Source organism: Acanthochromis polyacanthus, chromosome 1 (genome assembly GCF_021347895.1).
Source record: "Acanthochromis polyacanthus isolate Apoly-LR-REF ecotype Palm Island chromosome 1, KAUST_Apoly_ChrSc, whole genome shotgun sequence".
Taxonomy (NCBI): domain Eukaryota; kingdom Metazoa; phylum Chordata; class Actinopteri; family Pomacentridae; genus Acanthochromis; species Acanthochromis polyacanthus.
The window spans coordinates 55202911-55229581 of NC_067113.1; the positions used below are offsets into that span (position 1 = coordinate 55202911).

At 39.1% G+C, this 26671-nt stretch overlaps 4 protein-coding genes across 14 annotated transcripts in view; 2 read left to right on the forward strand and 2 right to left on the reverse strand.

Annotated features, from left to right (window-relative positions):
• The first annotated feature begins 1017 nt into the window (after positions 1-1017).
• LOC110968052 (sodium-coupled monocarboxylate transporter 1-like) lies at positions 1018-11361 on the forward strand. Of its 4 annotated transcripts, XM_022217872.2 has the most exons (18): positions 1284-1433; positions 1784-1842; positions 2485-2604; positions 2831-2896; positions 2990-3041; positions 3118-3185; positions 3433-3471; positions 3663-3778; positions 5006-5146; positions 5308-5437; positions 6539-6627; positions 6816-6925; positions 7041-7108; positions 8496-8582; positions 9946-10157; positions 10361-10464; positions 10564-10652; positions 10726-11361. In XM_022217872.2, exons 3-18 carry the CDS (start codon positions 2563-2565, stop codon positions 10804-10806), a joined length of 1494 nt encoding a protein of 497 aa, XP_022073564.1. In that variant the 5' UTR covers positions 1284-1433; positions 1784-1842; positions 2485-2562; the 3' UTR covers positions 10807-11361. The 4 variants fall into 4 exon arrangements, with proteins under 4 accessions (XP_022073549.1, XP_022073556.1, XP_051809441.1 ...); XM_022217857.2 differs by lacking the exon at positions 1784-1842 and having other exon boundaries at positions 1018-1433; XM_022217864.2 differs by lacking the exons at positions 1784-1842; positions 5006-5146 and having other exon boundaries at positions 1018-1433.
• A 642-nt stretch (positions 11362-12003) lies between these two features.
• Positions 12004-13948, reverse strand: lyrm5a (LYR motif containing 5a). 2 transcript variants are annotated; one of them, XM_022217890.2, is made up of 3 exons: positions 13816-13948; positions 13588-13661; positions 12004-13510 (listed from the first exon to the last, which is right to left on the reverse strand). In XM_022217890.2, exons 2-3 carry the CDS (start codon positions 13630-13632, stop codon positions 13298-13300), a joined length of 258 nt encoding a protein of 85 aa, XP_022073582.1. In that variant the 5' UTR covers positions 13633-13661; positions 13816-13948; the 3' UTR covers positions 12004-13297. The 2 variants fall into 2 exon arrangements, with proteins under 2 accessions (XP_022073582.1, XP_022073590.1); XM_022217898.2 differs by having other exon boundaries at positions 13588-13658; positions 13816-13931.
• A 25-nt stretch (positions 13949-13973) lies between these two features.
• dnai7 (dynein axonemal intermediate chain 7) lies at positions 13974-24673 on the forward strand. The gene is made up of 17 exons (XM_022217640.2): positions 13974-14022; positions 14307-14321; positions 14552-14636; positions 14783-14871; positions 15653-15757; positions 16043-16180; positions 16328-16462; positions 16560-16663; positions 17522-17680; positions 17766-17907; positions 17985-18072; positions 18644-18807; positions 18890-19049; positions 19164-19378; positions 21114-21272; positions 23378-23491; positions 24355-24673. The coding sequence occupies exons 1-17, from the start codon at positions 14020-14022 to the stop codon at positions 24628-24630; spliced, it is 2151 nt and encodes a 716-aa protein (XP_022073332.2). The 5' UTR covers positions 13974-14019; the 3' UTR covers positions 24631-24673.
• A 5-nt stretch (positions 24674-24678) lies between these two features.
• lrmp (lymphoid-restricted membrane protein) overlaps positions 24679-26671 on the reverse strand; it is a 51870-nt gene continuing 49877 nt past the window's right edge. For all 7 annotated transcript variants that reach the window (XM_022217651.2, XM_051953435.1, XM_051953423.1 and 4 more), the window contains one exon: positions 24679-25695. In XM_022217651.2, coding sequence (XP_022073343.2) covers positions 25553-25695 — 143 coding nt within the window. In that variant the 3' untranslated portion in view covers positions 24679-25552. The remainder of the gene's footprint in view (positions 25696-26671) is intronic.

Below are 26671 nucleotides of genomic sequence, written 5' to 3' on the forward strand. Positions count from 1 at the left end.
AGGATTCCAGATTTCCATTTTACTTGCAAGTTTTTCCATGTCTGTGTGCGTTTTCTTCCTCCGTCTAAATACGGATGGACAGGCAGAAGTGTTTACATTTTCCCTTTCCTCATAAGATACAAACATTTCATCATCTTCTTTTCTGACTTAGAGAAAAGGTTCAAAATTTCTTTTCTGTTGTTCTGGTTAGAAAAGGCTTTAATCTGAGAAGGGTGTGTCTGCACTCTCAGGGCTGCACATTCAGAGCATTTTTTTTGACTGCAATGACCACTAAAGTGCACAACTTATGGTTTAAATGCACAATTTATGGTTTTAAAGAATGATTTCACTCAAAATATACTTACCCACTCCACTTTCATTTTGGCCCCAGTAAGTTTGTCTGCAGAGCCAGAGGCTGCACTTTCAGCACCATGTTGACTATTCCACACAAAGTACTATTTAATGTCCTATTTCAGATTTTAAAGGTTAAATTCACCCAAATAGTACTTATCATAATATCATAAGTTGTTTGTCATTAAATTTTGTCAGATGTGACCAAACACATTTGGGGAAAAATTGTCCACCACTGAGTTAATCCACAGCCAGATGTGGCTGAAGGCCCAAATATCAGATAAATCAACGCAAACAGTCATTTATTGTCATGTGTACATTTAACAATTTTAGGTCACCTTCAAATGCAGCTTTAATCAAATGTCAGTGAGTCAAATGCAAAACGCCAATTTTGTTTTGCAGTTAATATATAAAAAGATGCTTTTTTCTGTGATTTTGATGTACAATATCTGCAATTTGACAAAACAGAGAAAACATAATATAATATACATAAAAACATATTTGAGGTTACTTATTGTCTTAATGATGTGATTCTATCAAACATTAATCTGAACCCAAGGACATACACACATCATTGCAACTTTGTCTGTTGCAATGTTTGATTAAAACTTGTTTTGGGCAGTTCTTCAGCCAAACCAATCCGAGCTGGTATGTCTTATCAGCTATGACCAAAGACAGGATGATCTTTACTTACTTGTATCTATGAAACAGCAGCACTCTGAGACAAACTGCTCTTCTGTAGCATTTGTAGCTGTGAGGTTTCTGCCCAGGATCTCTCTAAGAGAGTTTATTTTCCTGCCGTTTAGTGTAAAAAGGTTGATGTTCCAGGATTTCCAGCGAGTCACGGAGGACTGATTGTACATTTTTGCTGTATTAAAATGCCAGGGGAAGCTGGATCCTTCGCTGTGGCCGACTATTTGGTGTTTGGTGGGATGCTGGTTCTGTCTGCTGCCATCGGTGCTTATAATGGATGGACCAGCAGGAACCAAAGTGGTTCCGGACATTTCCTAACCGGGAGCAGGAAACTCACAGCTCTGCCTGTTTCTACGTCCCTCATCACCACCTTCATGACATCCGTCACGCTGCTCACCAACCCAGTGGAGGTATGACAGCAGTAGCTGGGCCTTATAATTAAGGTTAAAGTCTTTTTCTCTATTTTTTTTTTACTGCAGTTTCCCTTGTTGCTGGTTTGTTTTTTGTTAATGCACATGTTAATATTCGTCCAGAAATCACACCACAGGGAAACTACTTGAAGACATTTGTGTGTCTTTCAGTTTGAGAGCATTGTTTCTTTATGTTACATGCAGATGATTTTCAAAGGGGCTACTCCAGAGAGCAAAGTCTGCATGTAAAATGAAGAAATGATGCTCTCAACAACTATGCAAAACTATTCTTCTGAATGAAGATAGCGATGTAGATCCAATATCTAAACAAAGACTTCTGACTTCTGTAGACAAAACTCAGGACATTTGCTGTTAGAGAAAACTGAAGCGGAAATAAATAGCATAACAGGTATTTAAGTCATTTTTGCTGTTGTTTATTTGCAGTTCAGTGAAGCTAAGCTAAGCTTTAATTAATCAAAAATGAATTACAATCTATAGAAATTCGCATATTGCACATATTCCCCTGAATGTGGAAAATAATTATATTACTGGAAAATGAATCATTAATACTCTAATTTAATATAAATTTGTTTGTTAAAAGAGAGAAATGTGGTATAATTACAGACATTTTTTTCTCCCAAAAAAATTGATTGAATGTTTTTCTGACATCATCTATCTATAGTTGTTATATTGTTAAACATTAAACAGAACATAAAAAATAGACATGCTTTCATGTAAAATTAAGATTTAAAAGTGTTTTTTGAATTTTAAAAATGACTCTATGATGGTTATTTTTCTAGTATTTTACTTTTTAGGCACTTGAGCTGCCAAAATATCACTGTTTTTGTGTTTTTTCTCTACCCATTTCTTTGGTTTGTTTTCATAGAGTACAGATGTCTGCCAGTCTGACTGCTGTTGAAAAGAAAGCCTTATGTTTGTGTGTCATTTTCGACATTACTAGTTGTTTTCTTTGTTTTTTTGTTTTTTTGTTTTTTTTACTTTTTGTCTGCCAGTTTTATTGGGAAATCTAAATAAATTCTCTCATGTGTAGGTGTACAATTACGGAGGCATCTTTGGACTCCTGTGTTTCTCCTACACTGTGGCCATATTTATATCATCTGAGATCTTTATGCCGTTCTTCTATAGGCTGGGCTTCACAAGCATCTATGAGGTGAGTCAGACTGTATCTGACTGTATATGACAAATTGCATAATCATAAGAGTGCAGTGTGAAATTGTTTGCTTATTTATCAAATAGTGGTGAAACTGAATTAGATGTCACTGGAGGCAGAAAAGAGAGAAGAGGAGCAATCGCAGCTGCAGTTCCCACAGGGTCTAATTGTGGGTTCATTTACATTTAGTAATCAGTAACTTCTCTCTGTTTTGTCTCCTGCCAAGTATCTGGAGCTGCGTTTCAACAGAACAATCCGCCTGCTGGGAATTCTGCTCTTCATGGTTAACATAGTGAGTAAGAAACCACGAAGCTGTCACCTGAGGGTGTTTGTTTTTTATTTGTGTTAATTAAATGTGTATATATGTATATGTATTTTGTCACAGATAGTCCTCAATGGATTGATCATTTATGCTCCAGCTCTTGCGTTAAACCAAGGTATGTTGTATTCCATCACAGCAGTAAGTGGCATCCACAGTTCACATCAGTTTTCTCTTTTGGTCTCTGCTTGCAGGTGCTGGTGTGGATCTGTGGGGTGGAATTATTTCTACAGCCGTTGTTTGTACTATTTACTGCACATTGGTTAGTAAAAAACAAACCTCTTTTTTTTTTTTTAACATACTTTCAAAAGCTTTAGAATCTGAGTTCTTTCCAGGGATAACTGAAAGTGTTTGACTAGTTTGTTATTCCATTTTAAATCATCAGGGTCTTTCAGCTAGACCAACCAATTTTTAATCACACATCATGGACATCTTAAATAGTACTTGGACTTTCTGAGACAAAATTGGAAGAAAATTGCCCACATTCTTGTGTTTTTTCACTATTGCAGGGTGGGATGAAGGCGGTGGTGTGGACTTGTGTGCTCCAGGTAGGAAGTTTGGATTTGGCACCGTCATAGAGTGGATTCTTTAAATTGTTGTAATTTTATTTAAATCACAACCACATGTAAATAATTCTGTGGAGCACTGCAGCATCTGTGTAATTAGTTCTGAAAGTAGGAATTAAAATAGAGCAGATCTGGCAATGCAAACCAAACACATCCTTCACTGTGTCTGCTAGATTGGAGTGATGCTTGCAGGCAACCTGTCTGTTATAATCAAGGCTGTGATGTTACAAGGAGGAATCAGCACTGTCTTGTCAGATGCCCAGGAAGGAGGAAGAATGAACTTTTGGGAGTGAGTATGAGATGAAAAAACCTGTGCAGATTTTCAGTTATCCAGGTCACGGTAGGCCTGACTGCCTCAGTCGAGGTCAACTGGACTTCTCTGTTTGGTTCTTGAAGACATTTCATAACTTGTCCAAAAAACTTCTTCAGTTCTGACTGACTGATGGGAAGTATATAGAGAGAGAAAGAGAGAGAGAGAGAGTACCATCTCATTTTACTGAACAAATGATCAATTTAGACTAAGCCATTCCTCAATCATTTTTGCTTTGTGGCATGGTGCATTATCCTGCTGAAAGAGGCCACAATCATCAGGGAATAGTGCTTTCATAAAAGGGTGTACATGGTCTGCAACAGTGCTTAGGTAGGTGGTATGTGTCAAAATAACATCCACATGGATGGCAGAACCCAAGGTTTCCCAGCACAGCATTGCCCAAAGCATCACACTGCCTCAGCCGGCTTACCTTCTTCCCATAGTGCATCCTGGTGCCACGTGTTCCCTGGGTAAGCCATTCACATGCACTCGGCCATCCACGTGATGTAAAAGAAAACGTGATTCATCAGATCATTCATCTTCCATTGCTTAGTGGTCCAGTTCTGATGCCCATTGTTGGTCTTTGGGTGGTGTACAGGCCTCAGTGTGGGCACCCTGACAGGTCTGCAGCTATGCAGCCTCATACGCAACAAACTGATGCACTGTGTATTCTGATACCTTTATATCAGAACCAGCATTAACTTCTTACAGTTAGAGCAACAGTAGCACATCTGTTGGATCCGATCACACGGGCCTTCGCTCCCCACGTGCATTAATGAGCCTTGGACCTTGTTGCTAGTTCACCACTGTTCTTTCTTTGGACCCCTTTTGATAGATACTGACCACTGCAGACCTGGGACACCCACCAAGAGCTGCAGTTTTGGAGATGATCTGACCCAGTCGTCTAGCCATCACAGTTTGGCCCTTGTCAAACTTGCTCAAATCCTTGTGCTTGCCCATTTTCCCTCCTTCAAACACATCAGTATGAGAACAAAATGTTCACTTGCTGCCTAATATATATCCGACATACTAACAGGTGCCATGATGATAAGAAAATCAGTGTTATTCACTTCACCGGTCAGTGGTCATAATGTCTGATGAGTGGACACAGTCGTGCCATAAAGTCCAGTTGACTTCTACTGAAGCTCTTAGGAAACAGAGACAGAATATCAATTTGAAAATCATCCTATTAATGTGGTTCTCCAGCTTTGATCCAAACCCTCTGAGGAGACACACTTTTTGGACCCTCGTTATTGGAGGGGTGTTTGGCTGGATCGGCGTCTACGGGACCAACCAGGCTCAGGTTCAGACATACATCTCCTGCAAGAGCGTCACTCATGCCAGAGTGTGAGGCACATTTTCACAGAATGAAATTTAGCCCAAAAAACTTTTGACACATTTGACAGATTCATAGGAAAGGTTGTGATAAATATTTATTCTGTTTGCTATGCTACACTTTGATATAGTTATGTTCATGTATTCCACCTGGTTCTATTATTGTTTTCCAGTGCCATGTACATCAATCTATTGGGCCTGATGTGCATCATGCTGTGCTCAGTGTTTGCCGGATTTTGCCTTTATTCAGTCTATAAGAACTGTGATCCATTCACTGCGGGACTGGTTTCTGCTTCTGACCAGGTAGCACACACAGGAACTAACTGTGGATGTGCTTCTCTTTCATGCTTCTCTGATGTAAAATTAAGAGCTATCAGTTCAGATTTATATGGAACTCTGTACAACAGAAATTAGCTTAGTTTTCATTAAAGAGATTCAAATGCAACATTTTTTTCAATACTAGTGTGAATGTAACATGAAAGTGCCATCCTTCTACTGATCCCAAGCAGCTACAACACACGTTTTCTCACTGAAGTTAAATACTTATTTACAACACATGATGGAAACAAAGGATGTGGGTCCAACGAAACAAAGGTAATGTGTAACTAAAATCCAGGGTGAGCTGACCCAAACATAACAAACCAAAATCCACTAATCTGTTTCCCAAGACTGACTTATGGAAACAAAAATTAACGCAGCCTTGCTCCCTGTCCTCATCAAAACAGGAGAAAACAGTTTAACACAAAAGTGGCTGCTCACTCCTGTAATACTATATTCTTCAAATCACAGACGACTACTACGAAGCGAAGTGTGCTGGCGTGTGTCAGTTGGAAGCAGGATAGGTTGGGTTGTCACACCCTCTGACCCTCCAATGTCATCATCCCACCTTTATATCACAGCCTTCCAAGTTGCTCCAACTAATCCAACCCGTCCTTCCGGTGTCCAATCCTGTCAGTGGTGCAGTGTAGCCCTAATTGCATATTTGATGGTGAATATAAAATAAACACACAGAGCACAGGAAAAACACAAGACCGCAGTCGTAGCAATTAGTTTATATTTTTGATGGCAGAATCATTCCTTCTTTATCTCCCCAACACCTTTTGCACTCATACAGACCCACATGACCACACTCTCACCTCCGTGCTTCACCGTCAGGACTACGCATTTACTATCATCTACCAACTCTGTCTCTTTCATGCAAATGTACTCATAGCCAGGTTCAGAAACCATGGTTGACTTACTGAATTGATAACCACCTTATATAGAACTGCTTCTTTTGATTCAGTGATCACAAGTGGATTCACTTTTATTCCATGAAGGTTCTACTTTGGGGCTTCTATTTTCAATGGAGTATTATTGCTATTTACCATAAACATAAATCTCTCTAATCCTTTTTCTCAATAGATGATGCCCTATTTGGTGATGGACATAATGAAAGGCTACCCAGGCCTTCCTGGACTGTATTTTGCAGGAGTGTATAGCGGCACTTTAAGGTTAATACTGACCATTTCTTACATTTTCACTAGACAGGTTCAACACATCCGATAAATATTTGAGGTTTGCCATTTCGTTTTCATGAGTGAAATATCAGAATATTGTTTCCTAATTCCATTCACCATCTAGCAGCTTTTAAAGTATTATAACATATATTCAACTATTTTTGCTGTTATTTTATCCCCAGCACAGTTTCATGCACCATCAATTGTCTGACTGCAGTGACTCTGGTGGATCTGATCAAACCGTACACAACTCTGTCTGCGAAACATCTGTCCATCCTGTCCAAAGGACTGAGTAAGTGGCTTGTCCTTGTTTGTTGTATGTGCTGCATGAATAATTCATGTATTAAGTGCTGGTATATGAGTAAGAATTCTGTTAACTACATTTTCTTGGATGAAAATCTCTGCAGGTTTGTTTTATGGAGTTTTATTCATTGGCATGGCTGGACTGGCATCTCTAATGGGAGGGATGATGGAGGTAGAGTAGATCTGTTGAACTGTGAAGAATTCATTGGCAAACAAACATAGGAACAATGCATTTATTGTACACTGACAGTCATTAAAAACTTTGAGACCATATTTTTCAACATAATTTTTATTTTGTAGCCCGAAACTGGATTTTCTTCATATGAATCATTTGTTTAGCATATTGGCATGCAGAAACAAAAATCTAAAGTTTCAAGAATGATTTCAAAACAAAGAATTTCACAAAAGAAAACGGCACCTGCCAAACACAAAGTCACAACAGTCAATACCGAGTATGGCCTCCATTTGCTTCGATGCAGGCAGCAATCCGTCGGCGCATGCTTTGGACCAGGCTTCTGATTGTGGGTTGGGAACATAGACTGTATATATAGTGGACGTAGCATCTGGCTCCAGAATTGAAGCCAACCCGGAAGTGTCAAAAACTTGCAATATCATGCCGTCTGCTAGGGTTGGTTCCAAAAAGCTTTTTCTCCATAGACCCCAATTCATTTTTGGAAAAAATAAAATTTGATAGACTGATTTTCTACAGCTCAGGATTTTTTCCCCGTTAGTTTTCATGGTCAAAATGAGAGATCAGGTGGCCGATCTTAAAATAAATCAATACTGAATTTTAAATAAATCGTTAAAGTTGGCGGAGCCAGGGGGCATGGCTATACTTGATAGACAGCAACAGAAGCCTCTGCGGTAAAACGTGGGCGGGATAAGAGAGTCCTCAGCCAATCCCACCCCTAGTTGCTCTGCGGTCCAGTCTGTTTGATGACGCTTTTTACGTCACTGGCTCCAAAAAATCCAAAACGGCGACCAGGAAGTAGCAAAATCCGGGCTTCATTTTCTCGGCGTTGAAACCAACGGGTGACGTCACGGTTAGTTTATGCCTGGTTGGGAACAGCCCATACGCCTGGCTACATCACTGTAGCTCAAACCGGCCTCCACCATACCCAGTGCCCGGAGACAACGTTCATGTGATAGACGCGGCATGATGCTGTTCACTGGACTAACAACGGTGGCCTTTTTTGGGCCTTTATATAGGCCTTCAAAACCCATTCTCAAATTGTGCAGATACTCACTGAGTATTGCTTGGTGTGTATTTGGTTCACTTTTGCAAAGTGACCAACCCATGTGAATCATGACAAAATGACAACTCATCATTATCTCAACTACCAGGGCACGAGATCATCCGTAAATCCACAATGAATAATTACTACAAGTAGAATTCTGCATACATTTCTACCTCAAAGTTTCTATTGACTGTCAGTACACATCTGGGAAAGAAACTTTGTTCACATGCAATACAAATCTATTTATTACCTATATAGAAAAGATCATCTTCAGCATAAGATGTTTTCCTGATACTGAACTTGTGTATTTCCTTTAAACAGGCAGTTGTTATCCTCTCTGGGATCACTCAAGGTCCTATGTTTGGTGTGTTTACTTTGGGTGTGCTCTGCCCATTTGTCAACTCCAAAGTAAGTCCATTCTCCTAATCTTGTACTGTGTTTTTATTGCCTCATTCAGTTATTCAACAAAGCAATGGACCTTGCAAGTATGGCAAAGCTATTCATTTGCTCAGAAGAAAATCATTAACTTTGCCATACTTGCTTCATTTAATGGCTAAAATATCAAAGATACAGAAGAAAAATTGTCTTGAGTCTAGAATTGTCTTCATCAAGATATGGATTATTCCATCAGGTGCCTTTTGTTCACACATTTCTCATTTGCTGTTGACTTCAGTCTTGAAGGCCAAATTGATTCCTTGTGGAGCACAAAGCAAGAAAGAAGTTTCTACAGTGTTCATAAAGAATAAATTTACCACTAAATTCTTGCAAACATAATCAGATTACCATTAAATATATGTAAAGCCATGAAAATGTCCCACTAGAAAAGTCCTCAAATCCTAACAAAGCTATGCATTTGGCCTTTGTTATATTATCCAAAGGACCCAATGCAGGGATAATTCCCAAAGAAGTTACACAGAATTACACAAGTCTTCTGCAAAGCAGGGTTTATGTCTACAAAGCAGATCCAAAAATGTACAATATAGCGATGTTTCTTTCTTTTAGAAGAACCATTTTGAGACTAGAGAACTCTGTTCTACTTGGATTAAGCTGTCTATTAGTAGATCTGTTGTTGTGGTAAAACTTAGCAGCTCAATCAGTTAGAAAAGTTTAACAAAAATATATATCTTTGTCATATTTTGTGATCAAATAATTCAATACAAGTATTTGATGCGTTTTGTATTATTGTGACATGCAATAATACAAAACGCAGATAGTGATATGTTTGAACATATGGTTCAAACATATCACGATCTGCCTTTTGCTTTATTCATTTTTTCATTAATCTAAGCTCAAGGATGGGACTTTCATATTTCAACTCATACATAATCAGAGCTACTTCTCTAATATTGCAGATTTTGAATCAATGAAATGATGACAAGTAACAGTGAAAATTTCAGGCTCTTAAGTTTGACAGAACCTGAGATATTGTTCTTTATACATAGCCTCAAATTTCCATATGCAAAAAAAGTAAAACTCTGAAAATATTTGATAACGCACTTAATTTACACAAAAATCTTAATGGCTCATAAGCAAATAAATATCTGGGGTTTTTGTAGATAGCAACACTTTTCCAATTTTGTTGTAATCTCAGCAATTTTGGCACCTTATACACTCTTTTCTACATTGGTTTTTCCTTATTTCTCTTGAATATAACATGTATGAACCACTGGATATCTTGAATTTTCACAAGGGAATGAATAAAGTATCCATCCATCCATTCGTCCTTCCGTCCAAGTTTTCTTTATGTATTTGTTGTGTTACTTTCCCACAGGGAGTTGTGTCAGGCCTTGTTTCTGGGGTTTTAGCGTCCCTGTGTGCGTGCCTCTGGGCTCTGTTTTCCCCTCCCACCCCAGAGATGACCCGTCCTCTGCCGCTGACCACCGCCGGCTGTAACTTCACCACCAGCCCCAACTGGACTTCCACTGCTCCGCCAACACAACCGACCCTCTTTGCCACAACCGTGTCGCACAACAGCAGTGACATGTAAGCAAGTATCTGGCTGTGGTGTTAGAAGAAGTGTAAAATCAGATGGGACAACCAAATCTGAAGAAATAAGGGCGCCGTTTACTCAAAATACTGCAAATTAAGGCCCATTCAAAACTGTTTCAGATGTGTTCAGAGTTATGTTCTGCAAAATAGCTAAAACCTATGATGTAATCACATGCATTGTTTCCTTTAACCACCAGTCATCAGCTTGCAGAAGGTTGGCCGTCTATTTCCTACCTTTACTTTGGTATGGTTGGAACTCTAGCATGTTTGATTATGGGAATGATAGTCAGCCTCCTGACAGGTAAATAAGCATCTCTTCCCCCAATTCTTTGCCTTCACAGTGTATGCAGACTCGATCTCATTGCCTATTTGTTGTTTTCTCTTCCACTGAATGCTACAGGAGGCTGGAATGAGACGGTGGACCCGAAGTTGACTTTCATGAAAGAAGACACACTCACTTATCAACTGTACAAGTTTCTCAAAGACAACGTAAGTGCAGTTGTAATGAAAAAGCATCAAAAGACTCCTAACCACTGCTGACTTCTGCCTTTTTCTTCCCCAGATCACCAGAAAAAGAAGCAAGCATGGCCAGAAAAATGTCACAAGGACTGAGTTCTGTTTAAACACCATATCAGGAACATGAAATGTAGCAGTTTGTTGCAAAATTTCTGCTTTTTGCGCTCCTGTTTGGAATATTAGAGCTCTGGTATTTGAATGTAGCATTTTGTCTATGTCAAAGATGTTTTCACTCTCTTCTGAAATGGCTTACATTCCGTTTAATTAGTATGTAGTGTGTGAGAGTGAATTTCTGTGGCCAGGAAAACAATATCAGAGCTTTGTTTAGGTAATGTTTGAACCTGAAATTAATTTTTTTACCACAAGATAGTGTTATTTTGTTTGTTTGTCTTAAAAAAATACAAGTTTTTCAGTTTTAAAAAAATTTTTGCACATAAATTGGCAAAGAAGGTAATATATGTCGAAGTACGCCTTCATTTGTATTCATTTCCACCTCAGAAATCTAAACACTGGATGAAACCACCTTGTTTATTTGGGTTTTTTATACTAGAGAGCAATTTTTGCTCAGAGGGAGTTTGGGATATCTGTTCTTATCCCTCCAAAAATCTGACGGCCAGCAAATAAAAGCATTTTTCATCATGTTTTTAGGAATAATATGTTTAATAAATCTGATTGTGAAGGATACATGAACAAGTTTCTCTGTGGAAACCTTTAAAAAGAACATAGACAAGAAAAAAAAGGAACAGTTGGTGTATGCAAGTGCAACTAAAGCAGAGATTTCTGGCTCATTATAAGAAAAATCTCATTAAAAAAGCAACTAAATTAAAAGGTTTCATATAAATTCGATGTATTTTTTATTGGAAACCTAAACTAATAGCTAAAACTATGAAATTTTCCCAGCTAAACACTTAGATTGAGACAATTATGTGCTAAATGATGTTTACTTAAGTTTTAAGTTTATATATAAAAATGATTTATTACATCATAAAAAATGCACTTATTTGCATAAATGTGCAGGAGACAAAATCTAGTGGAATGGACAGCTAAAGGTGCATTTTACACATTTTCTTGTCATATTGTGAAGACAAAAGATGGAGCAGGTTTTTGCCTGTAGTTTCTCGCTTAATAAGTTGTATTTTCAAAAACTGCTCTTTAGTTAAGAGTGATTTTAATGATGCACCACTTTTACTAAAATAATGATTTCGACAGAACAAAGCTCCATCACCACATCAACAGCACAGACAATAATTTGAAAGTACTTGTGTACAGCTGATTGATTAAAAATGCATGACTAGCTAAATGTAAAATCAAAAAATGCAGCAGGTTTGATATTGGTTATTTATTATGGCACAAAGCTTCACAGTTTTTAAAAAAAATGTACATTTCTGTAACACTTGCTTTTTTTGTGTAATAGTGCATTGAAACATAGTCGTGTACATTCACTTTTCAAGAAATTTGACCATGTATTCACAAACATATACACTCAAATAAATTCCAACACAAATGTTCAGTGTACATGATTCGGTCTGTTTTTTTCTTGACATTCCTCTAGTTTAATACAGACCATGCAGTTGTCTGTGTTCACTCTGAATCAATATAAAAATCCAACCATCCACTGGATTAACTGAGCTGAGGGTTGTAATGTGAAGAAAGTTTCACATGATTATCGACTTTCTTTGTTAACTCAGGTTTTCTTTATCAGTCTCTGTTCGTGTTCCCATAAAAGGAAGCATATGATGAGTCTTTTGATTCTTCTTCTGCACAAAATGGACTGATGTTGTGCCACCTGATTCAGTCAAAAGCAACAGGTTGTTATAATGGAGGCCTATTACGAATATATTTTTCCCTTCCAAGCACTGTTGCTGCAAATACGGCAAGAAATTTCTTATCTGTGTTGCATCGGCTGCATTACTAGAGGTTAAAACGGATTTGGCTGCAAAATCTCCGCAACATATTCATGTATTTTATCCACCACCGACTGAACTCATGTAGGTTTCCATAGCAACAGTTTGAGCAACTGCAACTGCATGGCTTCAGTCAGTGGCATCACTAACAGGGTTGCAGATATAATGTATTCCCTGAGCTGATAATCAATTTTGCTCATTGACAATATGGTCAGGAAAAACAATTGGTGAAAGGTGATGCTGCAAACACAACCTCCTCTGGTGAAGTTGCCATGGTGATCTAGACAGCTGTAAATGATAGCCACCTTTGTGACACTGACAACTTAACACACAAACTCGTCCATCTCACTTCATAGTCCACCCCTCTGATGAAATGTTTACTAGTACAACACTTTAAACCTGCCAAACCAGACCATTTCTGACAGAAAATCTAACAAACTAGCATATTACAATATTTGGGATTTGAAATACTGGTCTTGAAGTTCATTATTTTGGTATAAAAATACAAAGCACTTTCTGTAATTGCTATTCCAATAACCCTAACCCTTTTCCATCTCACCTGTGAGCCAGAAGAGCAGCTGTTTGGATTTCTGCAAGTGGTGTGTAAGTGAAGGGCTCAGTAAGTATACAATACTGACACACAGAGTGCACTGTGGGTAACTGTTCCCTTTGTGTGTATTCCATTTCGAAAAGATGATCTGACGCTGTGTGTGGTTATTCTTCAGGTTCATAATATCTCTTCTTTATGGCCCTGTACTTCCTGAGGAAATAGAGAGCCTCCAATTCCTTGATGACAAAGTCTCCTCGAGCCACCAGCTTCTTGATCTGCTCGGGATCTGTCACGTCTTTGTTCTTCATGAAGGCTGATTTCAGACGCTCTCTGAAATAGACGGATCCCTTCGGGTACTCACGACCGAGATACAGCAGCTGGTTGGGAGACGAGAAGCACGTTAAAAACTCTGCAAAACAACCGAAACTGGTGTGTTTCTGACGAGTTAACTTACATTTTTGTACAGCCTGATAACCTCACCCTTTAAGGGGTTGGCCATGTCAGAAACAAAGGCTCCTTTTTGCACTTCTGAACCGAAAACAAAGCGTGAGAGGACAAGCAAATGCTGGTTATGACAACAGAATTAGCTAGCTGCTAAATAGTCAGCATTTACTACCTCATATTTATCACAAAACTGTACCAACAGTCACACTATTTTAAATTACATTAAAATAATACTCACGCTGGTTATGCTGTTGGTGGTTTTACTTAAATACCACGATAATAAAGAGCTGTCTCCTTTCTGTTTGTCCTCTGAGTAGTGCATAGTTCACTTGCACATATTGCCGTCAGTCGTTCCGTTATGTCGCAAACAAAGCAAGCAAATACGCATGCGCAAAGGTTTCTATAGTTACCCAGACGCTTGAAAGTTTGTTTTAGCGTTAACATGGTGAGTTTCTGCCATTTTCTTCCAATGTACCATCTTTAATCGTATTTTATTAATAAAAAAATAAAATGTAACTAACTATATATAGAAAATTAGTTTCTAAACTTAAGAAGTGAGGTTAAAAATTAACTTTAGGAAATAAGCCTATACTGCCCTGTGGTTAGCTAACTTGCTTTCAAGTTAGCAGTAGCAACTCTTAATTTTAGGTCTTTCTTTTACTTTCTGAATCTGTGTTTTCAAGCATGCCACTCTGTAACTTTCTCTCTGTTTTCTCCTGGGAATGATAGCCGCCCAAGAGCAAGGTATGAGCAAAAAAGGCAGTCAGCACATTCTCTTTCTGATACTTAGAACCATAGATAAGCTGAATATACATGCAGGATGGCAAACATTTTACTCTATCACCTTTTCACCTTCCTTACGAGTCTTTACTCTCATTGTCATGATCACATAGGAGTAAACTGCACCTAAGTACAGATTGAACAATGGCTTGTCATTTTTAAACACACACAAATGATGTTTTGATGGCTTGAAGTCGTCCAAAAAGGGACGAAAGCTGACCAAGGCTCAGAAGGCAAAGCTGCAGCAAGAGGAGGAGGAGAGGAGGTTGCGAGAGGAAGGTAATCCAGATATTTGACTCTGTTGATTTCAATTTTAGGCAGCAAAATGAGGCATTGCTTATTAGTTAGCACCATCAGTTTGTTAATCCCTTTTGAACTTCAAAATTGGTGGTGCTGTCTGTATCATGCGAGCTTTTGATTTACAGAGGAGGCCCGGCTACAGGCAGAAAGAGAAGAGCAGGAGAGACTGGAAAGGGAGAGAAAGGAGAAGGAGGTAGAAAGGTTAGAGCTAAAGGTAAGATTCCAGGGGACGTAATAAAAGAAAAACCCTGAAAGCAGCAGTTGAGGAAGAATTGTGATCATTTACTCAAGAAAAAATACTAATGTGGCACTTCTATACATCCATCCACAAGCTTTACCTGCTTTATCCTAAAAGTACTAATAGCACACTATGGAAATAATTCATTACAAGTAAACCCAGCTTTTAAAATTTTAAGTAAAACTATGTAAGCAATATCAGCAAAATATACCTAGATTATTATTCAGTAGTATAGTATATGCCATGCAATGGGGCTAATATTACTCCTGCATGAATAAGTATGTGTGTAAATGTCTAATTTTACTAAGAAAACCTACATCAGTGCATCATATTCTGTTAGATCATCACATGGTTGTAACAACTCTGTCACCATATAGCTTTAAAAGAGAAAAACATCTACTTTCATGAAAAACAGCCCTCTCTCAGCCTTGTTAAGATGCATTTAGTATATCGTAAGAAGTAGAGGTATGTTCTCAATCCATAAAGAAACATTTCATCTTTTACTTTATGAGAAAAAAAATAGTTCAGTCATCATATGTCAAGACACTGGACAGGAAGAGTATAAAAAATGACAATCTGCAAAGTAACTAAAGCTGTTAGTGAAAAGTACAATATCTGCCTCGGAGCTATAAACCCGAATAAAATAGAAACACTCCAAGTAATTGGGATTACTACTGAAGTACTGTGTATTTTTCTGAGGACAATATGTACATGTTTTATAGACAGCCTGTGGTTCACTCATGTGTTTTGCTGACAGGACCAACAGCGCAGACAGGATGAGCTGAATGAACTGCGCCATCTACTGGAGCAGAATCATACTGCAGTGACCAAATGGAAAACTGATGCTCTGGAGACAGCCAAGGTGTGTTTCTGAGTTGGACAGTATTAACGGAGAGAATCAAAAAAGATCTTTTTAGGACACACGTATAATTATATAATTAACAGTGATGAGTTCCTCTTAGGCAAGCAAAACAATAACGATTATAATGCAGTACTGCTTGACCTGTACTGAAGTACGTTGGCATGGAAAAAGGCAAAGTACTATATTTTTGTCCCTGTTCAGACAGAGGAACAAACAAATGATATACTCAATACAAAACTGATGAAACATTCTGATAATAACCTGCAGTGTTCGCTTTGTGTCCAGTGGGAGAGATACATGCGCTGCGATGGAGCTCCAGATCCGGCAGTACAGCAGGATATTAACACATATATCAGCTTGTGGAGAGACGATCCAGAGGTGAACGTCACAGCCGTGCTCAAGCAGTGTAACCTCGCTCTGCAGGTGTGTATTGCCATTAATAAGTTATCCACTGAAAACAAAATGTAGTGCAATTTGAAGAAATTAGTGATACAAAGAAATAATCAACTGTTACTAAACATAATGGCTGGTTAAAAAGAGACAAACATGCCAGAAAACATTTCTCTATAGCTGGTCGATGAGGTGGAAGGTCTGTTCAAAGATGCTACAGACCCACAAGAAAACCAGCAGTACAAGGAGGCTCTCATAAACCTGCAGGAGTTAATCCACTTTAAACACCACCTCACAACTGAGGACATCCTGAAGGTACAAGAAACACACCTATACTCGTGTTTGCACATGATAAATTTGCCAGTATATGAAATGTGCAATACATTTTTTGTGTGTGTGTCTGTGGTCACAGAGAGCCAGCTCCAACATTGACACCGAGACAGGCAACATGCAGACCGTGATCAGAGATGATCAGGTCACAGTGTGTCTCTGGGCCAACATCAAGAAGAATCCCAGGTTAGTGTGTAAAACTGTAGCATTTTAAGAAACAGAAGAAACTCAGGGGTCTGCAGCTGAGAATTATGAGGGATCGGAGATAAAGATTCTATCTATCCAGCCATTAGATGTGTATAATAGAGGCTCACAATGGGCTGGAGACTATCCTAGCTTTCTATCACAGGGCTAACACACTGACACTAAGATATATATACTGTATATAGTCAATTTAGAGTCACCAGTTTACACTCTGACCCCCAAAACCAGCCAGTGGGTTTTAAAGTCATATCATCTTTAACTAATACTGGCAAAATTTGGCATAATTTATTAGAGCCAGAAGCTGTAAAATCACAAAAAAGTCATAGAATTTTCAACTTTCCAATGGTTCTTGAAGTACTCATATGGGCTGTGCAGTTGTATGGGAAAACTTAACAGAATCTAAATGTAAATTCATGATATTGAATCCAAACGGCTTCATTCTGGATGAGCCAAAAATCATATTCAGTAAAAGACAAAAAAAAAAAAAAAAAAAAATCGCACTCCTCAGTTATAAGTGACTTAGTATGGAAGTATGAAATTTTTTTTGAAAAGGAAGTAGTATATCTGTAGTGTGTAGAGTTACCCCCTTTTTCCAGTGTTTATAACAACTGTGGATGCTTGGAAGAAATGCCATACATGTTGATTATAGTTTTAATTTTTTTTAAATGAATAAATTAAACTTTAGTTGCTTTCTTTTTTTTAAGCTAAGCTTTTATGAGCTATTTCTACTTGTTTGTAAACTGTGGAAGATGGATGGATAGATGGATAGATGGATAGATTGATATTTTGAGTGATTTAAAGTGACTAAAGTGGAACACTGTTTCTAACTGCTCCACTCAGGTTTAAAGGTTTAAACTTCGAGGAGGTCGGCTTTGGGTTTGAGATTCCCAAGCAGCTGGCAGTGAGCGACGTTGCTGTTCGGATCCTCCACACACACTACGACCACCTGTCCATGCTGGCCAGGATGACTCACCTGAGGATACAAACAGCCAGTCGCAGGTTTAACAATCTTCTTTCAAACTAAAGCTACTTTTATATCATGATCTGTGTTCTAATGTTTTTATCTTTCTTTGTCTGGTCTCAGGTCTCTTGCAGGGGGAGAGGAAGTTCCAGAAGACTCAGTTGAGCAGGTAGAGACAAAAGAAAATGGGAAGGTGGAGGAAGAACCTCAGCAGCAGAGAGTGGAGGAGGAGGTTCAGTCCATCCAAGGGTTGGAAGGAAGGAAGGTAAGAATGAACGTTCCTGGTAAGGTGTCCTACGTATAATCAGTGTGATGTTTTCATTCTTATTGTGTATCTTACAGAGTGCAACCAGTCTGCAGTCAAGAAAAAACAGTCCACTGGCTGAAGTTCAAGAAAGCAACATACAGACGCAGATGGAGGCACTTGAAGGTAAGATGTCCAACCTCCAAGCTAAAAGCAGCTCCACAGAAGAAACTTAAACTAACAGTATAACAACTAAACTGATCCTTCATGCATCTTCTCATATGAAGACTTGCTCATGTCAACAATTGATGTAAAAGTAGGGTTAAATCAGTTTTCCACAGACAATTCTTTTATACGGCTCAAAAGGCAGTTTTCAGTTCTCTGTATTACTGGGAAGAATTGTACTGTTTCCATAGAGGTGCAGGACTTTATATTGTAGTAAAAAGAAAAACAGAAAATGCTTGAGATTCAGTGGAGTTACTGTAACAGGAATGTCTTTGGATGGTTGGAAGAAATTGGAAGACCTGGAGAAACCCATGCAGGGACATGGAAAACGTGCAAACTCCACACAGACTTTGGTGTAAATCAGTTTCTCAAAGACAAAAATCCTTCTTTTGTACTGAACTAAAGACATTTTTGCATTCTGTCTACTTCTAAAGAGTTGCAGGAGTTTATATTGCAGTGAACAAAAGCCTGCAGATAAATGAAGAAATAGCTCCTCTTCTATCTTAAACCATTCCTTTTCCTCTCTCCTCAGCTGAAGGCGACCTGATCGGTTCCTCAGTGCAGCTCCCACTGATGAACCAGGCTGTCCATGTGGTAGATCTGATACAATTCACTCCTCTCGGTGGTGTTTTCTACTACGACGTGTTTCACCTGCCGCCTCAGGCTCTCCAGGTCAACGGCTGGGAAATCCGACAGGTGAATAGAAAACTGTTCATTTCTTCTGCTAAACTCGATCTCATACAACATCACCTTCCATGCATGTTGCTTTTTTTTATAGTTTCTGAACGCAGGGCTACAGACGTTCCATTATCCTACAGAGAAGTTTGACTTCGGCAGCAGTGACGCTCTCATCTGCCCTCCTATTGGGGCATCTGTGATACTTCCTGACTTTGTTGTGTTCTTGGAGACTCCGCAAGTGGCTCGCTGGGATGCTGCAGGTAGAGCAAACAGCAACACACACTGTATTTCCCATTCAAAAGAAGCAAGAACCTTGAGATCTTGCCAAAAGTAGCTGGAGACATAGATGAGAATTAAACTGCCTTTTCATCCAGAGAAGCAGTGGAGGATGGACGGCATCACTGATGTTTCTTATGATGAAGCCGAGGCTAAAATCTCCTTTAAGATGGACTCCTTCCAAGCCTTTGTGCTGATGCAGAAAACCTACGCCAACCTTCCCTTCCAGAGCTGGGAGCTGCGACCGCTGGGCCAAGACGCCGCCATCTTCATGGTCAACGGGGCTTTGATTGACCTCAGCATCACTATTCAGGTAGGAGACTGAAAAGTAGCGCTGCTGCAATATCAGATTTTCACTACTTTACATATGTAAATAACATGTAGGTCTGGTGAAACATTTTATATTTTATGGGACGCGCACGTGTGTGGCAAAATGGCCACAAAGCTACAGAGTTTGGCCGGCATATGTAGCATGTCAGGGTGCACAAAAGAACTAGTGACAGCCATACCCCAAACCAAAAAGGAAGTCCAGTGTTTTGCACTAACTTTGAGATTTTTGCTCATTTTTGATGATTTTCAAGAGCGAACTCCTCACAGGAGGTAACTTCAAGACATCTCAAATTTGGCTAGAATATACACAACAGGGCTTAATGATGAAAGGTTATCAAAATCTTCCGCAAAAGTCCTGGGGCACCCCTGAATTTTGATGCTTCACCATGAAACAGGAAGTGCTATTTAACTACCCTGTACATGCCCCAATCTGCCTTATACTTTACATGTTTGATCCGAATCCTACCCCGATCACATCCATATGCAAATACGCAGTCATAGCACCACTTGACCATATTAACCTCAAATGTGGTGACGTAAGCCTTAAAATGTTTATTCACTGACAAAATGGTGACTCACTTGTCAAAGGACGTGTCTATGGCGACGCCGCAAATTTCGATGTCTCGCCATGACTACTGAAATGTTTATACCTCTGCTGCACAAGACCATATCTCTCCCAACTTTAATGTGCTGGACAAGAGTCCAGATCTGAAGACATCCACACTCAAAAAAATTAGTCATAGCATCACCTATTGGTAACAGGAAGTTACAGGCATTATATTGGCATGTACTGTTGCTAGAAACATTGTGATATAATCCTTGAACTTGGTCAGCTAAGTCTCAACACACCCTGACATAAACCACACCACGACATGCATAGGTGTGTGAGGACCCATTCAATGTTGCTTGCACCTTTGACTTTATATTGTGTTTTAAAAAGATTTGCCCTTTTTGATAATGTCTCATTGTTATTGCACAGCTTTGAGAAACGGCTACTTTGCATTTGCATGCACATACTGTATGAACTTGTGATAGATGAAACTTTTGAATCTTGAATCCATGCAATAGTTGCAATTAATAATCGTAAAATCAATGTTGTAAGTGAAATTCATCTTTTTTGTGTATTTTGCCTGTTTTCTGCAACTAAATTACGCTCAAAATACATATTTAGGAAGGTGGAAAGCCTGTCACCATGTTTGTACTGCATGTTGCTCCTGGTGCTGGATATTAGTAACTTGACATCAGTATATACGCTACTGTTAAAAAGTTTGGAGTCACTCAAACAATTTCATGTTTTCCATGAAGACTCACACTTTTATCCATGTGCTAACATAATTGCAAAATGGTTTTCTAATCATCAGTTAGCCTTTCAACACCATTAGCTAACACAATGTAGCATTAGAACACAGGAGTGATGGTTGCTGGAAATGTTCCTCTGTACCCCTACGGAGATATTCCATTAAAATCACCTGTTTCCAGCTAGAATAGTTATGTACCATATTAACAATGTCTAGGCTCTTCATTTAATGCCATCTTCATTGACAAAAAAGCTTTTCTTTCAAAAATATAGACATTTCTAAGTGACCCCAAACTTTTGAACAGTAGTGTAATCTTTTAAATATTGCAGCTTTTTGTCAGTGCTTGGATTACATTACATAACACAAGAGTAGATCCTGAGATTTAGCTCGACTGTTAGTTTTTGTCTATTCTTTCATCAGGATAATCAGTGTTTGCTGCAGTCAGAGAGAGATCGAGGCCTCTCTCACATCGTGGGAAAGTGGATGAATGTCTCCGCTCTGCAGAAAGCCATGATCAACGCTGGGGTCAACATCTTCGTCAATCAGTACACGGACAATTATGTTAGCACCTGCGGCAAGGTCTGAACCTTTTACTGCCTGAATATATGAATAGAAGAACAAGACAGTGAGCTGAGCTTGTATTTATATGACTATCTGTACATGCTAATGTTAGCATACAGTGTTAATTTATGATGTTTAACAGGTGTTCTAGTGCTGCACCACTGAGTTATAAAACAACTGCAATTTTGATCTTTAATGTACTTAGTCTACCAAGCATTTTACAGCAATCATTTCACTAAAAGCCAAAAATATTAGTTTTATTCTTCTTTCACAGATGGGTAGCAACATGTCTGCATCATATTTATCTCTACAAACTGCACAGTGGATTAAATTGAACTCCAGCTTTGTCATAAGACTGGGTAGATGCTTTTAGCTCACAGTAATGCAATAAAATTTGCCCTGAACTTGAGCAAAAACACGCTAAATGTCCTGACTGATGCTCTAACATCAGTTTTACTGGTAATGTAGCATAAGCGTATCCCTAGTATTCCAAAGCAGTTGGGCCAAACAGGGAGCTGTCACTTTAACAGAGATTTTACTAAACAAATGAGAGGGTTAGTCTGGTTAGCTATTTTCCCCTCGCCACATAAGCAAAACATGCATACAAAACCACACAGGACAGAACCCAAACATGGCCAACAACTCCATTCCATTGTTTAAAACTTGGTTGCATAGAACCAAACCCATAATCGAACACAGCAATAGCGACAAGGCCCATCAAATCAACGGAATCCAAACTCGCAGGCAGAAAGAGGAAGAACATCTCAGAGTATCTCAGCTGAGTTCAGTTTTGAGGAGTTTGTGTGAGTTGATGTGAGGTACGGGAGTGTTGGTGAGGGGATGAGATGGGCAGGAGATGCTGCAGACTTGCCTCAACCAGGTTCCAACAAAAACACAAGCATCCCAGCAGCTGTCAGACCAACCAGACATGTGGATCCAGTCCTGCTCCTGTTTCTCATAGACCAGGAATCTTTCACACATCCTGCTGGTTCTGGGTTCTAAAGCCACTTCATTTCCTTTAATACATCACAATTTGAAGCAAAGATGACCTGAAGCTGCTTTTATCTTCCTGAAATCTCTCTTTCCCAAGCGCTTGTTTCATTTTCTGTTGTGCCTGCTATTGTCTTTGTGAGAAGACAGGTGTATCTGCTTTATCACTCACTACCTGCCTACTGTTCATGCACAGGTAGAAAGAGGGCTGTTCTGTTTTTTTTTTTTTTTTTCTTACCAGTACAATGAATTACCATCCATCCATCCATCCTCACTAGGGTCATGGGGGGTGCTGGAGCCTATCCCAGCTGACTCGGGCGAAGGCAGGGGACACCCTGGACAGGTCGCCAGTCTGTCGCAGGGCTACATATGCAGACAAACAATCACACTCACATTCACACCTACGGACAATTTAGAATAATCAATTAACCTCAGCATATTTTTGGACTGTGGGAGGAAGCCGGAGTATCCGGAGAAAACCCACGCATGCACAGGGAGAACATGCAAACTCCATGCAGAAAGACCCCAGGCCCAGGACAATGAATTACCATTCAAGTCAATTATTTTATTTTATTTTTTCAAACTGATCATGCAACAGCATCTCCTGTGGTAAATCACTCTGTAAGCATTCTGAATTCCAGGTCTGGTAAGTATCTGAGCAGCACTAGAGACCCATCGATTAACATTCCCCCAGTTATTCCTCTTAATTCTATGTACCAGGGACTACCAACAAAGCACTGACTCATGGAAACAGACAAAATTCAGCTAAACAGCGTTCAGCAACACATCATTTAAAGGGAGAATACATACGAATTTATAACACCTACATGACAAATATACATAACCAGTCATAAACATTAACTACATCTGGTTAACGTTGCATTATTGAGTTTTACTACATTTTCTTTCAGGATAAGTGCAACTTTTATTTCATTTTCAGTAAATCATATGCTTTCCTGTACTTACCCAACACAACTTGGAGAAGCCACAAGATAATGTATTCCCAAAGGGACCATAAATTCTTGTAAACTGGAACTACTTTTGACTCACATTTACGGCTAATACCCGTTTGCATATCACTGTTATTTTTCAGCACATTTTAAAGTGTTCTGTGCGGTTTCTGTCCTCTTCAGGATCCTCTAACGGAACATGCTGCCTACGAACAGATGGCCCTCTTTGCTTCTGCCTGCGCTTTCTCATGGAGTAAGTGGAATTCTAAATGTGGAGCCGAACATCTGGTCATGCAGGTAAAAATTACTCATACAAACACACAGCCTATTCCCTGTTAATAACATTATATATATAAAAAAAAAGTATGTTATGTACTGAAAAACAGCAAATCCTCATTTAACTTTTTTTAATGGCACAAACTGTTCAAGGCCCACATCAAATATGTTTTTACAAATTGTATTTTTTTCTTTTACAATGTGTGATTGTAAAATGAAACTGTTTAACAGTATTTATGTATATTCAGGATTGACAAATGGTCAATCATTTTTCAACTTTTTCCAGATTTGCCATTCTCTTCAGTTGCAAATATCTATAATATACGTTTACTGCAAAAAAATGGACAGATGTGTACATTGCATCCACATGAGAAATAGTAATTTGCTGCTTTACATCTGACCACGAAATTACAGTTTTTCCTTTTACTTTACTTGACCCTGTTTAGGTCAAGTAAAAATGTCAATGGCATTTGCTGTTTTTTTTAACTGTTTTTTGAATATTCCTCCATTTTTCTGACACCATTGCTGCCAGGCTTGTTTTTCTTAAGTGACTAGTGATAGATCTGCTGCGATCTCTTGGTCAGAAGAGGGTGTAAACAGCTATAAATATAAATGCGTGTCCTTCCGTAAAAGAAAAAAAAAAAAAAAAAGAAGTTACCAGCTACATGTGGAGGCTCATTCCAACCACCTCTGTTTTGGCACCGAGTCAAACAGTTCGATGTTTTCAGTTTAGTGTGGCAGGTTACACAACCACAGATTGAGAATAAGAGTGAAGTCACGCAACAAAAATGGCAAGGTTACAGGACAGAGCTGAGATAAAATGGCAAACAGCCACTTCTAATTTTCCCTTTTCTACCTTTTAAAACTGCCCTTTCCTCTGCCAGGCGTGTGAGCACCTTGACTCCGCCCCTGTACCTGAGGACTCATGGAGTCTTTACCTGCTGGGTGCTCAGAGAAGTCAAAAGCTGGAGATCACGGAGGAGAGTGAAGATTTTTCTTCAGATCATCATCCAAGCAGCGAGTTCCACTCCACCTTCATCCACATGTTACAGGACAGCATGAGTCCTGGCGGTGTAGCTAGGACTAGAGAATCACACCATCTGTTTGTGGACACAGTGCAGAGCCTGCTGTGTGCCACCAGACCCCTCATGTATTCCTAAATTACAAAATAAAGACGTTAATCTGAATGCACGTAAGAACACATCTGCTCTTGTAGAATTGGCTACTTTATTTGTGCAAAGATCCACGCATCGTCTTTGGGACATACAAAAGTGTATGAAGTTGAATGGTGACAACCACAGCAAGAACTTGTAGAGGAAAAACTATTTAAAAAAAAACAAAAACAACCCTTTGGTGTTGAGACTGAAACAATGCCGATTTATAACTTAACAAAAATAAACATTCACATCTTCCCACTCAAAATTAGCAAACTCATAAATATAGATTTCAAAAACGCTTAACACTTAAAATGAAAGTTTTATTACCAGTGTTTATAGACTTAAGTTATAAAATGTCCTCTGCAACCAATGAGGAAATGAATGTAAAATCCCATTAAAAAGGCTGGCAGTCTCCAGGATCCATGAAATGTGTTTAAAAAGCCGAGTGGCACAGTTGGAGCAGCTCATTGAAACGACTTGTCAGTGCTATCATTCTTATATTAAGTGACATGATTAGTGCCTGCTCTGATGTCTGATCCACCCTGATTTGAACGATGATCCAGGTAGAAGGTTGCCAGCAGCACTGACAGCATCATAACGTGAAGCTGAGCAGCCCGTTGTGAAGGACGGCGGCTGCTGTGACCTGTAACTGCTTCTCGTAAACACAGACACATGCATACACACAGACTAACTAGTTTAGCAAACGTGATGTGATGCATAAATCCTTCGTCAGGTTAACGATCCCCCGAGGCCTGGCCTGTGCCGCCAATGCAAAGTCTCATTTTAGGAATCTTCAGGCACCAGTAAACATCCCAACAGCCTCTGCTCAGGAGTCGCACACTTTTCTTTTCCATTTCTAACCCCAGTGTGCAGAAAATCTCTGCAGAGGGCCAATGGGCGGGAGGAACATCCAGCAGGAACCGGGCTAGACGGGGGGCTGTCCGTTATGACGGAGCCCCGTGTAGGGCCACAGCAGCTGCTGGATGGTCATCCAGGAGTCCCCCGTCCCCACGGGGGCCGCATCCACTGCGGGCTGCATCACCAGGCTGGCCAGCAGAGCCAGGAGAGCTGCCAAACAAATACAGAGACAGAATATTTGTTCCTAGAGTTAGAAAAACATCTATGCAAGAAATTACACTCACCCAATTTACCCCTTAAATGCATATCTTAGCTTACTTGTGACCAATAACCAGTGAAATTCATGTGGTTTTGCCAACTAGTAACTCATCTTCATGGTTTTCCTCTACAGTACTAGCTTTTAATCCTCTGAAACTAAATCCTGATGTCTTTAAAAGCAAAGTAATGCCAAAATTACACCATTTATCAGGACCAGAAACTAAAAACAGAAAGAATCCTGTTTGATTTGCTCTACCAGATTCTGAAAAAAAAAACCCAAAAAACCCTAACAATTCTGTGTTCCTCTGCACAACTGTGAAATTATGTGAAGTACCAACAGTCACATGACAATAATCCAGGGACTTTTTTTTTTTTAACTGAAATGCAGATAGAAAACAAGTATGGAAACAAACATGTAAGTAGCAAAATGTCTATAGTATGCAAGTATGTAGTCACATTTTCCCCATTATTTGTAACCTGTGGCCAACGGTAAAAATGTTGCATGCATCCAATTTGTGTGAAGTACATAATTAAATTCAACTTTGATTTTCTTTATTTTTTGAATATAACTGTCTGTTAGAGATTGAGGTGCTACAGCAATTTACAGTATGAAAAAGATATTTTTTACATTAAAGCAGATTAACATCTAGTAGACACCACAAATAAAATGATGAACCTTCAGGTTAGCATACTTTGAACCCTTTAGCAATGCTTTAACAGTGTTCTCATGGCAGAATGTAAAATGATTTTCACCGAATACGTAATTGTGGTATACTGTAATTTCCAGTATGACACCATGGTGGCAGCATTGTCTCACTGTTACAATGCCTAAAGCCAGACACAACAATACAGAAATTAGTCTATTTGGTATATGGTATAAATGGTGGTAAATCAGTATCAGTAGTAAGTATCCAACTACAATTCTCAT

What these genes read in the sequence shown, in the direction of transcription:
- LOC110968052 (XM_022217857.2), top strand. Translation starts at nt 1,209, where the DNA reads ATGCCAGGGGAAGCTGGATCCTTCGCTGTGGCCGACTATTTGGTGTTT. An exon ending in GTGTATAGCGGCACTTTAAG is followed by an intron (nt 6,628 to 6,815) that starts GTTAATACTGAC and finishes TTTTATCCCCAG; the next exon opens with CACAGTTTCATGCACCATCA. An exon ending in CATCCTGTCCAAAGGACTGA is followed by an intron (nt 6,926 to 7,040) that starts GTAAGTGGCTTG and finishes AAATCTCTGCAG; the next exon opens with GTTTGTTTTATGGAGTTTTA.
- lyrm5a (XM_022217890.2), bottom strand. Translation starts at nt 13,632, where the DNA reads ATGGCCAACCCCTTAAAGGGTGAGGTTATCAGGCTGTACAAAAAT. An exon ending in TTATCAGGCTGTACAAAAAT is followed by an intron (nt 13,511 to 13,587) that starts GTAAGTTAACTC and finishes TCTCCCAACCAG; the next exon opens with CTGCTGTATCTCGGTCGTGA.
- dnai7 (XM_022217640.2), top strand. An exon ending in ATGCTCTGGAGACAGCCAAG is followed by an intron (nt 15,758 to 16,042) that starts GTGTGTTTCTGA and finishes CTTTGTGTCCAG; the next exon opens with TGGGAGAGATACATGCGCTG. An exon ending in CCGAACATCTGGTCATGCAG is followed by an intron (nt 23,492 to 24,354) that starts GTAAAAATTACT and finishes TTCCTCTGCCAG; the next exon opens with GCGTGTGAGCACCTTGACTC.